The 11,754-nt window shown below is 45.0% G+C and overlaps 1 protein-coding gene across 2 annotated transcripts in view; it reads right to left on the minus strand.

Moving 5' to 3' along the window:
- The window catches only part of RNASET2 (ribonuclease T2), a 50,937-nt gene extending 41,272 nt beyond the window's left edge, over positions 1-9,665 (minus strand). The window contains exons 1-5 of one of the 2 annotated variants that reach the window (XM_090042861.1): positions 9,500-9,663; positions 9,034-9,125; positions 7,438-7,591; positions 6,266-6,364; positions 2,262-2,328 (exon numbers count right to left, since the gene is read on the minus strand). In XM_090042861.1, the coding sequence (XP_089898987.1) occupies positions 2,262-2,328; positions 6,266-6,357 (159 nt within the window). In that variant the 5' untranslated portion in view covers positions 6,358-6,364; positions 7,438-7,591; positions 9,034-9,125; positions 9,500-9,663. Of the gene's footprint in view, positions 1-2,261; positions 2,329-6,265; positions 6,365-7,437; positions 7,592-9,033; positions 9,126-9,499 lie in introns of both variants that reach the window. The other variant, XM_090042870.1, reaches the window with a different exon arrangement.
- Between the last annotated feature and the right edge of the window lie 2,089 nt (positions 9,666-11,754).

Consider the following 11,754-nt stretch of genomic DNA (forward strand, 5'->3'; position numbering starts at 1 on the left):
GCTGTTTTGGTACCATTTTCATGTTCTTTGCCAGCCATGTATTGCTTTATGCCTTGGCCTTGCCTTGCTGACTTTCTCCCTATGTTTGTATGAACTCCTAATCTCACCTGTAGCAACACAGCCATGTGCCTCTGTTTTGCACAATTCCTTTTTTGCATCTAGTTTGTCACTTATCCACTTAAGAAAATGTTTGCCAGGCCACTGTTCTGGGATTGCTTTAGTCCGAGTGCCCAGCCTGACATCGGATATTCATCAGTGATGTCCACCAACAACTGCAATTTAAATCTGTACAAGCTACATGGACCAACACACTGATAAGCTAAAATGCTTTAAGGTGAGCACTCAGAGTCAAAGGTCATCTCCAACTCCACACTTCATAATACTGTGGAGTACAGCTCTTACTTCACTTATAAGGGTTTAGTATTATATTTACTTGCATTACACTATTGCTACTTTTCTTCCTATTTGATTCTTGCATCAGGATTGAGATGCCTAAAAGGCTGCCCATAAACAAGAAAGCACATTTGAAAAGCTATACAGTTACACAGCTATAAATATAAGCATCTCAGACAGGTTGTTTTTGTTGCAAATATATAGCAGAGGTAGCTGCCCTAAGCCTAGTCTTCTTTATTAACCACAGGGTCATATAACCCTATCTCACCAATCTGATTAAAATGTCAAACTTAAGTTTCTTCTGAAATTTTTAATTAAAAAAAAGAAATAAAATAAAAAAAAGCCTTTGGTTTGTCTCATACCTACATATTTACCCACTTACTCCCAAAGGGCACATCCCCATAAGCACACACGTGAGTTTCCCTGGAGACAATAAGCAGCAGCACATAACACTGTGTGTTGCTACTGTCCCCAGGGAATGCCCCTCCACTCCCTCCCCCCCACACACGGCAAATGGCTGTGAGTGGGGTAGGGGAGGCTGGGCTCAACCTCAGCTGTCCTCAGAAGCCTTAGCGAGGGTCCTAGGGGCCTCCTGGGGCTGCAGTGGCAGCAATCCAGGCATGCAGAGCCTGGCCATCAGCCAAAGCATGGCTCTGGCCAGCCAAGCTCTGGTTTCAGGCACTGCATGCTTCAGCCATGTGCACCGCCTCGCCTTTTTTTTTTTAAGCCTTTTTTTTTAGACACCCGGATTTCCTGGTGTCTATGTTTTGGCTCTGTGCTAAAAGCATGCAGCACAGAGAAACTTTTTACATATGCTGTATGTGTTTTGCAGTGCCTAAAAAGCCTTTGAGGCTCCACAAAGTGCACACTCCAGCTCATCTGGATGCACTGAAACATTTTAATTCAAAGGAATTGAGTTATGCATCTGCATAAGAGACAAAGGAATGTACATATCTTTGTTGACTACTTGCCAGATGTATCTGGAGGAAAAAAAAAAAAATCAGTGATCTGATGGCTGGCAGTACTCCAGGGTTACTACCAAAATATCCCTGTGTTAGCTGCTGATTTTTTCTCTCAGTTGAATCTATATTTAATGGCTCAGCATCAAGATTCTGGAGCCAGGTTTGCAAAACTGAATCAAAATGATAGACAGTTATTTAGATCAGGGGGTCAGCAGTTGTTTTTGGCCAAGTGCCAAAACCACCCTCAAGCTCAACTAGTAAGATGCTGGCATGTGAGAGGCAGATGGTGGACAACCTGAGGCATGATCCTTGTTGTGGTACCACAGCTCCATCCCCTTCCCTGCCGTCTGACCGGAGGCATGCACGCTCCTGCCACCAGCAGCGAGCCAGGCTGGAGTTCCGCAGACCCCAGTATAGCTGCTTGCAGCCTCTTGGAAGGGGCTGGGGCTGCACGGCCACAAAAAGGATTGGGCCCTTGTGGCTTCCCCGCTGTCCACCCCAAGACACACCTACCAAGTAATATGCCTGTGCATGCCATGCTCTGGTACGTGTGCCAGGGGTTGCCTACCCCAATTTAGACCAATTGGCTTCAGTGAGACCATTCATGTAAGTAACTGCTCAAAGATTTAAATACGTTTCAGCCTGAATCTTACACTGTGAGGCAGGACTGCCTATTACAGACATAATATTATATGTGCAACATTCTTTAATGAAGCTCTAGATCTAGTGAGACCTGTTAAGCAACTAACATTAACCAGTATCTTTATTAAGTGAGTACTACAAGGCAACTAAAATGAAACGGGTAATTGACTTTGCTACAATAACATGTTCCTCTTATTTTCAGATATATACTGTATTACATACTCAGCTTTATGTATAATTATGAATCCTACTCCCCTCCCTCACCTTGCATACGGTCACTGGCCAATGATGAACAAGGATCAACTTGTCCCAAGTATGTGGGTGGCAGTCACTGGAAAATAAAATGACATATTTATTTTCCTTTGAAATAAAAATACTTTAAGTAATTCAATACATGAATTTTAATTGGTTTTTATGTAACTCTTTCTATTGGAACAGAGCCAAAGGACCCCAAACAGACGGTAGTCCCAGTGTAATAAGCTGTGCACAAAAAAAGTTTTGATCATTTCTAATGTTTCCCTATTGCTAACAAACGTTCTGCTACAGCAGCCAATCTCTCTACACATTTTCTTTGTCTATATAACTACATGTTTTTAGACAAGCACCATCTTACCTTTGATAGCAATAAGAACAAAATCCAGGATAAAGATCTCCTAAAGTTGCTTTAAGTGTGTAATTCAAAAAAGGGTGTACAGTGTTCTTGAAATTTCAAGTGCTCTCCTAAAATAAGTATTGTGATCCAGCAGGAGCTGTGCAAATGGGAGTGTAATGCAACCAAACAACAGATCTGAGCTGGTGACCAACCCCAGGACTCGGAGAATGACAACTACTCTTCAAGGCTTACAATTTAGGTGAAAATGAGGAAAGACAAAAAACAAGGGGAGAAAGACAACTAGATAGCTTCAGATGATAGCAGCAAAAAGCATTAAGAAGAGAGGGCTGTCATGAGTAGGTTACTTATTAAAATGCAGGTGAAATCCTTGCAAAATCCAGTTCACTCAAGCCAACAAAATGACTACAGAATTTGACAGCATAAATTACTATTCACAACAGCTAATTTGTTGTGCATTCTTTGTTAGTGAATGGAAAAACAGCTAAGGGAATTAACTCCTTGAGAAGTTTAATTTTTGCTTCAAAATAGGAAAAACAATCACATGCAGGTATATTTGTGATGTGAGGTATCATGAAGTTAACTCATTCTGAAACCATCTTTAGGTTTTGTTTTTTCCAGTATTAGTTAGCCACATTTTACCTGCTAAAAGAGTCATGGGGTTGGGGGAGGGAGCACATGTGCACATATACATGTATGTTCATGTTTTGTTTTATTTCATACTCAGACATCTGTGGAACAAGCCAGACAGTCACAAGAAAAATATTAACGTTTCTCCTGCTCAGATTTCTAACTGCTTGCATATTATACTTGTTCTTCATTATCTGATCCTGTGCAACATTTGAGATAGTTCCTTGTGCTAGGCAAGTCCTAAGCATAAAAAGAAGAGCAAAAGACTCTTTCTCTGGACTTAAAATTGCAGAAGTTTCATTACCGCAGTCACTGTTACAAAACCGAAGGTTATTTCTTCACATGCTTCCCTTAGAGACTGAAGCAAACTTTATTAACCATGGTCCTAAGATGGCTCACATGTATTCCCCGTCAGTGCAATTACTAGAATTTGAAATCATTAATTAAAACATTTAACCATCTGGTCTCACAGACTTGTCAACCCTCCCTTTCAATTCAAAAACTTAATCAACATGAACTCACCCAGTGCTATTTTCCATGGATATGTGTACTTGTAAAGCTTGTAGTGTGCTACTTTGCACTGGATAAAGGAATGACAGCCAGAAATTCAATTTCTGCATTTAAGTGCTACTGTGAGAACCAAGCTGTGTACATTCATAGGCTTCAGAGACATTAGGGCTCCATGGTCAAACTAAAAGGGAATTTACTGGGAAGCTGAGAAGTAGATATTCAAAAAACACAGAAGACATATAAGCGTTCATCTTCCATGTGATAGACGCTTAACTACCACTAATGAATCTTAGAAGTCCTGTTCCCTTCTCCCCAAGCCCAAATACATATTGGCATTATACATATACTAGCCAATTGCCCATCAAAAATGATAGGGGGCAGGAGAGTGGGCAGGGACTGAGCCCCATGCCCCCCCACGGAGCCCACTCCCCCTTTACCTCCTGCTGCTTGGGGTCTGGGCCCGCTCCCCCACTCCCCGCTGCAGTGGGGGGGGCCAAGGGTCGATATGGTGGAGGACTGGGCCCGAGGGTGGGGAGAAGCTGGCCGCCACAGCTGTGGGAGCAGCGAGTCTGGGCCAACCCAGTGGTGGTGGGGGAATGGGAGAAGTGGGCTTCGGGCCCTTGCAGAGGGGGGAGGGGGAAGAGTAGGCCTGGGCCCAAGTGGAGGAGGAGACTTGCTCCTCCCCACCCCCAGCCACTATCACATTAGGCTGGGCCCACCACTCCCCCTGACTGCTGTGGTGGGCCCGCTTCCCCCCTGGCTCAGACTCAGTTGTCTTCCCTCCTCGTCAGGCCTGGGCCCACTCCTCTCCTCCCGTCCCCACTGCCGTGTTAGACCAGCTGCCCACCCCCCCAGATTGCTGTGGCAGGCCAATTTCTCCACCCCTCCTCAAGCCCAATCCTCCCCCCCGCATCAGACCCAGACCAGGGCCCGCTCCTCCCCTCCCCTCCCCGCACTGCTGCTGTATTGGCCCAGGCCTGCTTTTGCCCCTCACTCCCGCCGTGGTGGGCCCACGCCTCCCCCCGGTGCCCAGCCCCGGCCCTCTCCCCCCCTACCGATTGGGGTCCAGGCCTGCTCCCCCATTCCCTGCTGCTGCAGCAGGGGAAAGGCAGGAGCATGCACAGGCCAACTCCTTCCCCACTGCCATGATTGGCCCTGCAGGCGGTGACAATGGAAAGGGGGAAGGGCGGGCCAAGGTCAGCGCTGGTGGCCTTGGCCCTCTGCAGTGTCCCAACCTGGCGCCCCTGCCCCCCATGCTGCCGCCGCCATCATTACCTCCAAGGGGGCAGCAAGGCCAGCTCTGGTGGCCTTGCCCACTCTCCTCTGCTCCACTGTCGCCACCTGCAGGGAGCAGGGCGGGGGTGGGGGGAGGCCAGCCTGTTCTGTCCACTCCATTGCCTCCGGGGAGCAGGGTGGGGAGGGTGAGGCCAGCTGTGCTGGCCTTGCACCCCCCTGCTCCGTCCCCTGTGTCCCCACCATCGTGGCGGTGGGCTGCCACCTGTTTGAATGCTTCTTCACACTGATTGACTGTTTGTCAGCCAATCAGAGTGTGAATAAAGCGTGACAGACAGACAGACTTAGGGTTTTATAATATTAGAATAGGCAGTGCCTTTCCCATGACCTATCAACAGAGTAAGTAAACCAATCCACCACTTGCCACTGAAGGTGTGGACAAAAGGACATTTGTGGCTTCAGAGGGGAAGGGGGCCAATACTGCTGCTCAGGAGAATGGAACAGCTGTAAGGCATTAATGTTATGAGTGCAGGAATCTAGAGCATACAACTGCACCAAACCCACTCTAACTCTAGTCCTGGGTAAGTCTGTGTCTTGCAGTGATTTATCTCACTTGTGCGACTACAGGCTCATCCATACATAACTGTTATTGCCTAACAGCTGCTGCCTTCTCCTTTTGAAGGGTACAAACAAATTTACACTTTCTTAGCTAGCATACCTGGGACCCCTAATAGCCAAAGTATTAGCACATCTTTTAAAGATGAAATTCTACTATCATATGTACAGTTGGTGTGTGCTCTTCCTGGATGGAATGAAAGAGCACACACCAACTGCAGAGGCTTCCTCAGCCTGACGAAGGGTTTTTAAACCCAACAGCTTGCTAAGAAATGTTTTTTCCATCTATTTAAGTTGGGTTTATAAAAGATATCAGATTCACCCAAAGAACCTTCCTGGAATTGTCTACAAAATATCCCAAATATTGGGTTAAAGTTATCTTTAAATCAAATCCATGACTAAATGCAACAACTGTGGCTTAACCTTCACTTTTTTATCCTATCATGTTAACAAGTGTAAAGCTCCATTTTTCCTGCAGCATAAAATGCAAGTTATTCAGGCAGTATCATTATGCTGGCTAAGCTTCTGAGAGAGAGAATGCATCAAAAATAGCACAAGCTAGCATAGGAAATCTCACACTGATAACGAGTTTAACTATGCTGCAAGTGTCTCAGGTCGGCTTTAAATTACTGTAATGAAATAAAGATTTTTTTTCCAACTGATAACTTACCTTTCAAGGAATTTCGCTGAAGTACAATAGAAAAACATTAAAAAATAACCCAGGGTCAAACAGTGTGATATAGAAGGCTTCATTTTATTCATAATATACCTATGAAGAAAATTTAAAAAAACAATAGAAAGTTTATCAATTAGTTCAGTAGGTAGTGCATGCTAGAAATAAAAACTGAAATATAAGTTAATAAAATATCTCTGTAATGCTTGCACCTGACATTAAACCCAAATCCCAGTTTAATATAGGGATATGCCAAGGTGTGCGTTTGTTTTTGAAGATGTGCATGACTCTGCATGTCCAACAGGTTTCATACTCTACCAGAATCAACCACTCTCTTACCTAGCACACTATACAAATATTCAGAAGAGAGTTGGCCACTGACACGGATCAATGTTGAACCGTAATCTATATATGCACTTACGCTTAACACAAAATCACATTACACATGTGGAAACAATGCTGAGCATTTCATTTAAAACATTTCAACCTAAACATTAGAATTATGTTTAATCAGTCCAAGCTAATCTTTTATAAAATCTCACTTATTTTCTAGGCGTGAAAGTCTCCTTTTGGCAGATGACAAGCAGAAGGCCTATTAACTTCTTAACAAGAGTTAAAATTAAGCTCTGGCAATAAGCTTCAAGTAGTTCATTTTTGGTCTTCTCTATATTGTGATGTTTCATTCTAAATATTTAATTAAGGGAGGGGATGGGGCGGGGGGGAAAAGAGCACATTGCAGTGAAAAACCTGACATAGGGCATGAGTTTTAAAGAAGCCCTTCATTGTCAAGTCAAATATTGTCAAGTCAAGAAGAAAATGAATTACAGAGGCAAAGCTGCAGACACAATTCATTACAAATCAAAGACTGGGCCTGCCAAATTGGAGACTCAATTTGAAAGTGCTAAAGAAGAAAAAGATTTCCTGGAATTTGTAATAAAAGTGTAACTTTGCTAGTCAAAATTTTTGAAGTTTCATTTTTTGCCCCCTCAATAAAACATGACAAAGATTTTAAATTAAAAAGGTAAATAATTTTTATAAATTTTCCCTCATGATTTTCCTGCCATGTCTGTAACAAACAGGAGACTTGGATTTAACTTTATTTCCCCGAGGTCAGTCACATGTCCTGGGTCAAGCATACAAAAATTTAATACCATATTTCATAACAATACCTAATTTCAGAGGAAGGCACTGTGCAACTACAACTAAATCCTCAAGTAGAAGCTCCAAATTTTGGGGAAACAGATGATCCAAACTGCAAATCAAACAGGTCTGGGCAAGAAAAGTCTACTCAGAAGAATCCCAGAGATTATGAGAGCAGGAGACCTATTATAAAACAAAGTGATGTTTAAAATGGCAATTAACTTAGACTGTCTCGACTTTGATCACGAAAGAAATACAGACAACACACATTTCAGCCTGCAAAAAAAAAAAAAAAGAGTAGATCAGCCTTGGCTCCATCCTCTTTAATTTATTCACATAGATTCAAATTGTGCTTCTCTATCATTGAACAGAACCCAGCTAATCACTATGCACAGCTAAAATGTCTGCTGAATGGGTTGTAATTGTAATCCTGTTATGCATCTACAGCCTCCATAAGAACATACACCGTATAACAAAGAAGCAGATGGGTCATACAAGGCAACACAAAACAGGCATTGCTTTTCCGCTAACAAGCTAGCTCCTCAAACTGAAATGTCTAAATTTCTTCCAAATAGCTTTTTTTTTTTATATGTGAACTTAGCATCTCTTTGGCTCCAACAGCACTAACATCACAGCAGGATGCTACTTAAAATGCTCAGGGAAAAATATTTTCAAAATTTCTCTCTCCATTTAAGAAAAGATTTAAAAAACAACCCCCCAAAAAACCCAGGATGAGCTGGCTTGCTACAAGTCCCTAAACAGAACTTCCTCATTGACCATTATCATGATAAAACACAGATCACAATCACCAAATACATACATGGGAGGAAGGAAAGTGTTGTTAGGCCATGAGCCTGACAGGTGAGCTGGGTTCTGGGTCCCAACTACTTGTAAAACTTTGTGCAAGTGTGCACCTCCCTTTTCTCACCTACAAATTATCTACACCTACACCAGGCAGGGGTGTTGCAAGATTTAATTCACAGGTGTTTGAGGCACTAGACTCAATGACTTTTGCAAAAAGCTTCTGACTCAATAAAAAAGGGACATAGCAACGTACATGGTACAGTGGGAAGTCAAAGAGAAGCAAATGTACATGTACAAGAACATAAGAAAACTGAAATGGACTACCGCTTTTGATTCTGCTATCTAAATTACCTAGGAGAAGTAGAAAAGCATTCACTCAGCCAACCGGACATCCTAAGACCTTTTTGGAAAAGGGAGAAAAGAAAAGAGCAATGTAGCACTTTGCCAGGGAGCATATCTCCCCACTGCGCTACCCTCACTGTCCTTTCTGGTTGGTTTTCTGCATGAAGTGTTAGTTTTGGTTTTAATTTTAGGGTTAGTTTTGCCCTACAAAGCAGGTCATGAGTGGTTGCTACCTTAAGGCCAAATCCTACCAACAAAAGCATGTATTGCGCCTAACTTTCCATGCATTACTAGTCCCACTGAGTGGGACTGGGCAACACAGAGACGCCCTTTCCCATGGTGCGCATCCACACGTCACTCAACGCGAGCTCCCTCTCCCTTTGCTCAAAGCACGTGGAAACACTGGAAGGAGCTGTGGCCTCCGCTGTGGGGCTGATCTCCCCTTTCTCATCACCTGCCCCAGCCTGCATTGCACTGACCTGCGGGAGCAGCTTTGCCCTGGAGTTTGCCCTATGCCCAGGCAGCCTCTGCGTGCTGTCGTGGTATCCGCAGGACACGGAGAGCTGCAGGCCTAAACAAAACCAAAACAAACCACGACGGCATGAGCAAAGAGCAGGAGTGGCCTCAAAAGACAAGGGGGTGAGCGGAAGAGCAGGGCCGGCCTCTGCTGGGAGATCAAACTGGGTACTAGGGGGTTGTTGGGCAAGGATTAAACAGTGGGAGCTCCCCTGTGGCCAGCAGCGAGGGGGAGGAAGCCCACGTGGACACGCCAGGAAGAGAGCAGCGCCCCCACGCCGTGCTGAGAGGACACGGGCACCACCACCTCGCTGCCAAATGTGGATGCGGGGGTCAGGGTTCCCCCATCTCCCTTCTCTGCACAGCTGGCAGAGCGGCGGCCCCCTGCGGAGCAAAGCCCCAGCCCCAACCCCAGCCGCTGCTGCTTACCGGCCTCAGCAAGCGCAAGCACAGCCCCAGCCAGGTCCCCTCCAGCCCGCGGCTGCTTCCGCCAACAAGCCCAGGCACCGCCCCCGAGTCCCCGCCCTCGCCGGGTCCCTCCCGGTGCGTGCTGTGCCTGGCCTCCGGCTGCTTGGTGCGGTGGGGCGAGCCTGCCTTCCTAGCTCCTCTCCTCCTGCGCGCTCAGTTTCCCCCGGCTACCACTCCGCTTCGCGAAGGAAGCTCCCTTTCCCCCTGGTCTTCGCACGTCATTCCCCCCAGAGGGAACCGAAAGCCTTGCAAGGCTGCAGACCTCTCTGGGCAGGCGAGTTTCTTAGATGTGATATCTGACGTGAGGTATTATTAGACCAGCTGAGGAGCTGGAAAAATTCTTCTTAGCAAGCTTTTGGGGGGCAAACGCCCTTCGTGAGGCTGAGGAAGTGTCACTCGGGACACTTCCTCAGCCTGCCCAAGGGCGTCTATGCCCAAAAGCTTGCTAAGAAGAATTTTTCCAGCTATTTGAGGTGAGCTAATAAAAGATGTTGGATTTACCCCAAAACTTCCCTCAGACTTCTGTCAACAAGGTGCTTGTATGCAATACACATAAAAAAAAAGTTGTACGTGTTTCATTTTTCAATTATTCAAACCTAGAGAGGTGGTGCCAAAATCGGGGTGACCACCCCCAGCCCCGTGCTTTGGGGGGCCCCATGGACAGTGCCGTACGGGCCCTGCCATGGCTGCCACACGCTGCCAGTTCTGCCATGGCCACCATGTGTCTCCCACTCCGCCATGGCTGCCATGCGCTGCCAGCTCCGCGCTTTAGCTGCTCATCCCCACCCCTGCCACTAGCCACTCCCGGCCCCGCACACCCGTAGGGACAGCTCTGGGTGGTGGAATCACTATCCATGGAAATTTTCAAGAGCAGGTTACACAAAGCCCTTGGGTCAGAAGCGATATTAGACCAACTAAACAGTAGCAAAAAAATTCCTTTCTTTGCAAGACAAGGTTCTTTGGGTAAATTAAACCAACTTTATTAAACCAACTTTGCGAGAGCAGGTTAGACATTTGAGCTGAGGGCCGGACTACTTGACTCCATGAGGTCCCTTCTAGGCTTACTTTTCTATGATGCTAATACAAAACAGGGCTCCTGGGTGGAAGGTGCCCTTATGTGGCACATTTCTGAAGCTGCCCTCAAAAAAGATTCTGCCATTTATTGGGCAGAGGATTCCTTGCAAATACACTCACACCAGTCTCTTGTTCTAGTTACCACAGCCTGGCAGCCCAAGAAGCAAGAGGTGGCTAGCTCTATTAGTCTCAAGTCAGTCAGAAGGTCTGGTAGATATGCACCTTTATAGATAAAATAAGCTAGAGAGAGAGCACAAGCTTTCCTCAGCTAAAGCTCATTTCATTAGGTACAGTGGTGAAGAACATATAAAGAAGGGAGAGGCTGTATTCGGACAGAACTGCACATGTGTGTGCGCACAAGTCAAATCACTGCAAAGAAGTCTGTGTATATCACATGCTAAAGCTGGACCTTAAATAGGCAGGGTTGGGTAAGGACTGAACACCAAAAAATGCACAGCAAAATCCATTCAAAGACTCCTCTCACAAAAGTAGCTAATCTTAGGGGTCCAAATCTTAAGGGTTTCTTCTCCAAGCGCATGCTACTCTGGGAATTGATGTGGCTACTTGTCCAAGTTTCTCCCAAAGCCACCTCCTCAGAGACAGCTGCATTATTGTACTAGCTGTCTTTTCGGTGGTCCATCACTTGGGTTAAGGCAATTCCATAATTATTAAGTAGCAATTCTTGTGGTGATTCCATAATTATTCAGGAGTGACTTCTGCTCTGGTTTTCAGGCCCTTCGTCCCACTTTTTAGATGTCTGTGTGTAAGAAACGTTTGTAATACATCTTTCTTTGTCTTAGTAGTATTTTGACTGTTTTGTCTCTTATTTGCCAAGTTCTATAACAATGATTATTTTGATTTAATCTTAATTGTTTGTGAAATACAATAAAATTTCTGGAAGGCAGTGGGGAGTACTGTATATGTAAAATGATTTTGTTGGTAACTACATATAATTCTCACGTACCAAACATTACAGTATACATTAAAATGAACATAGAGGAACAAAGAAGTGCCGAGACATGAGATTTTATACAGTGCAAGCTTTACTTGTTTCTTCTAAAGAGTCACAAGGGATGTTGCAAGAGATTACATTCACATGCTAAGAAATTATAGGACAAAAGAACTCAAGAGTTGCAAATCAC

The sequence above is a fragment of the Crocodylus siamensis genome, chromosome 1 (genome assembly GCF_052110815.1).
Source record: "Crocodylus siamensis isolate JL-2025a chromosome 1, ASM5211081v1, whole genome shotgun sequence".
Lineage (NCBI taxonomy): Eukaryota > Metazoa > Chordata > Crocodylia > Crocodylidae > Crocodylus > Crocodylus siamensis.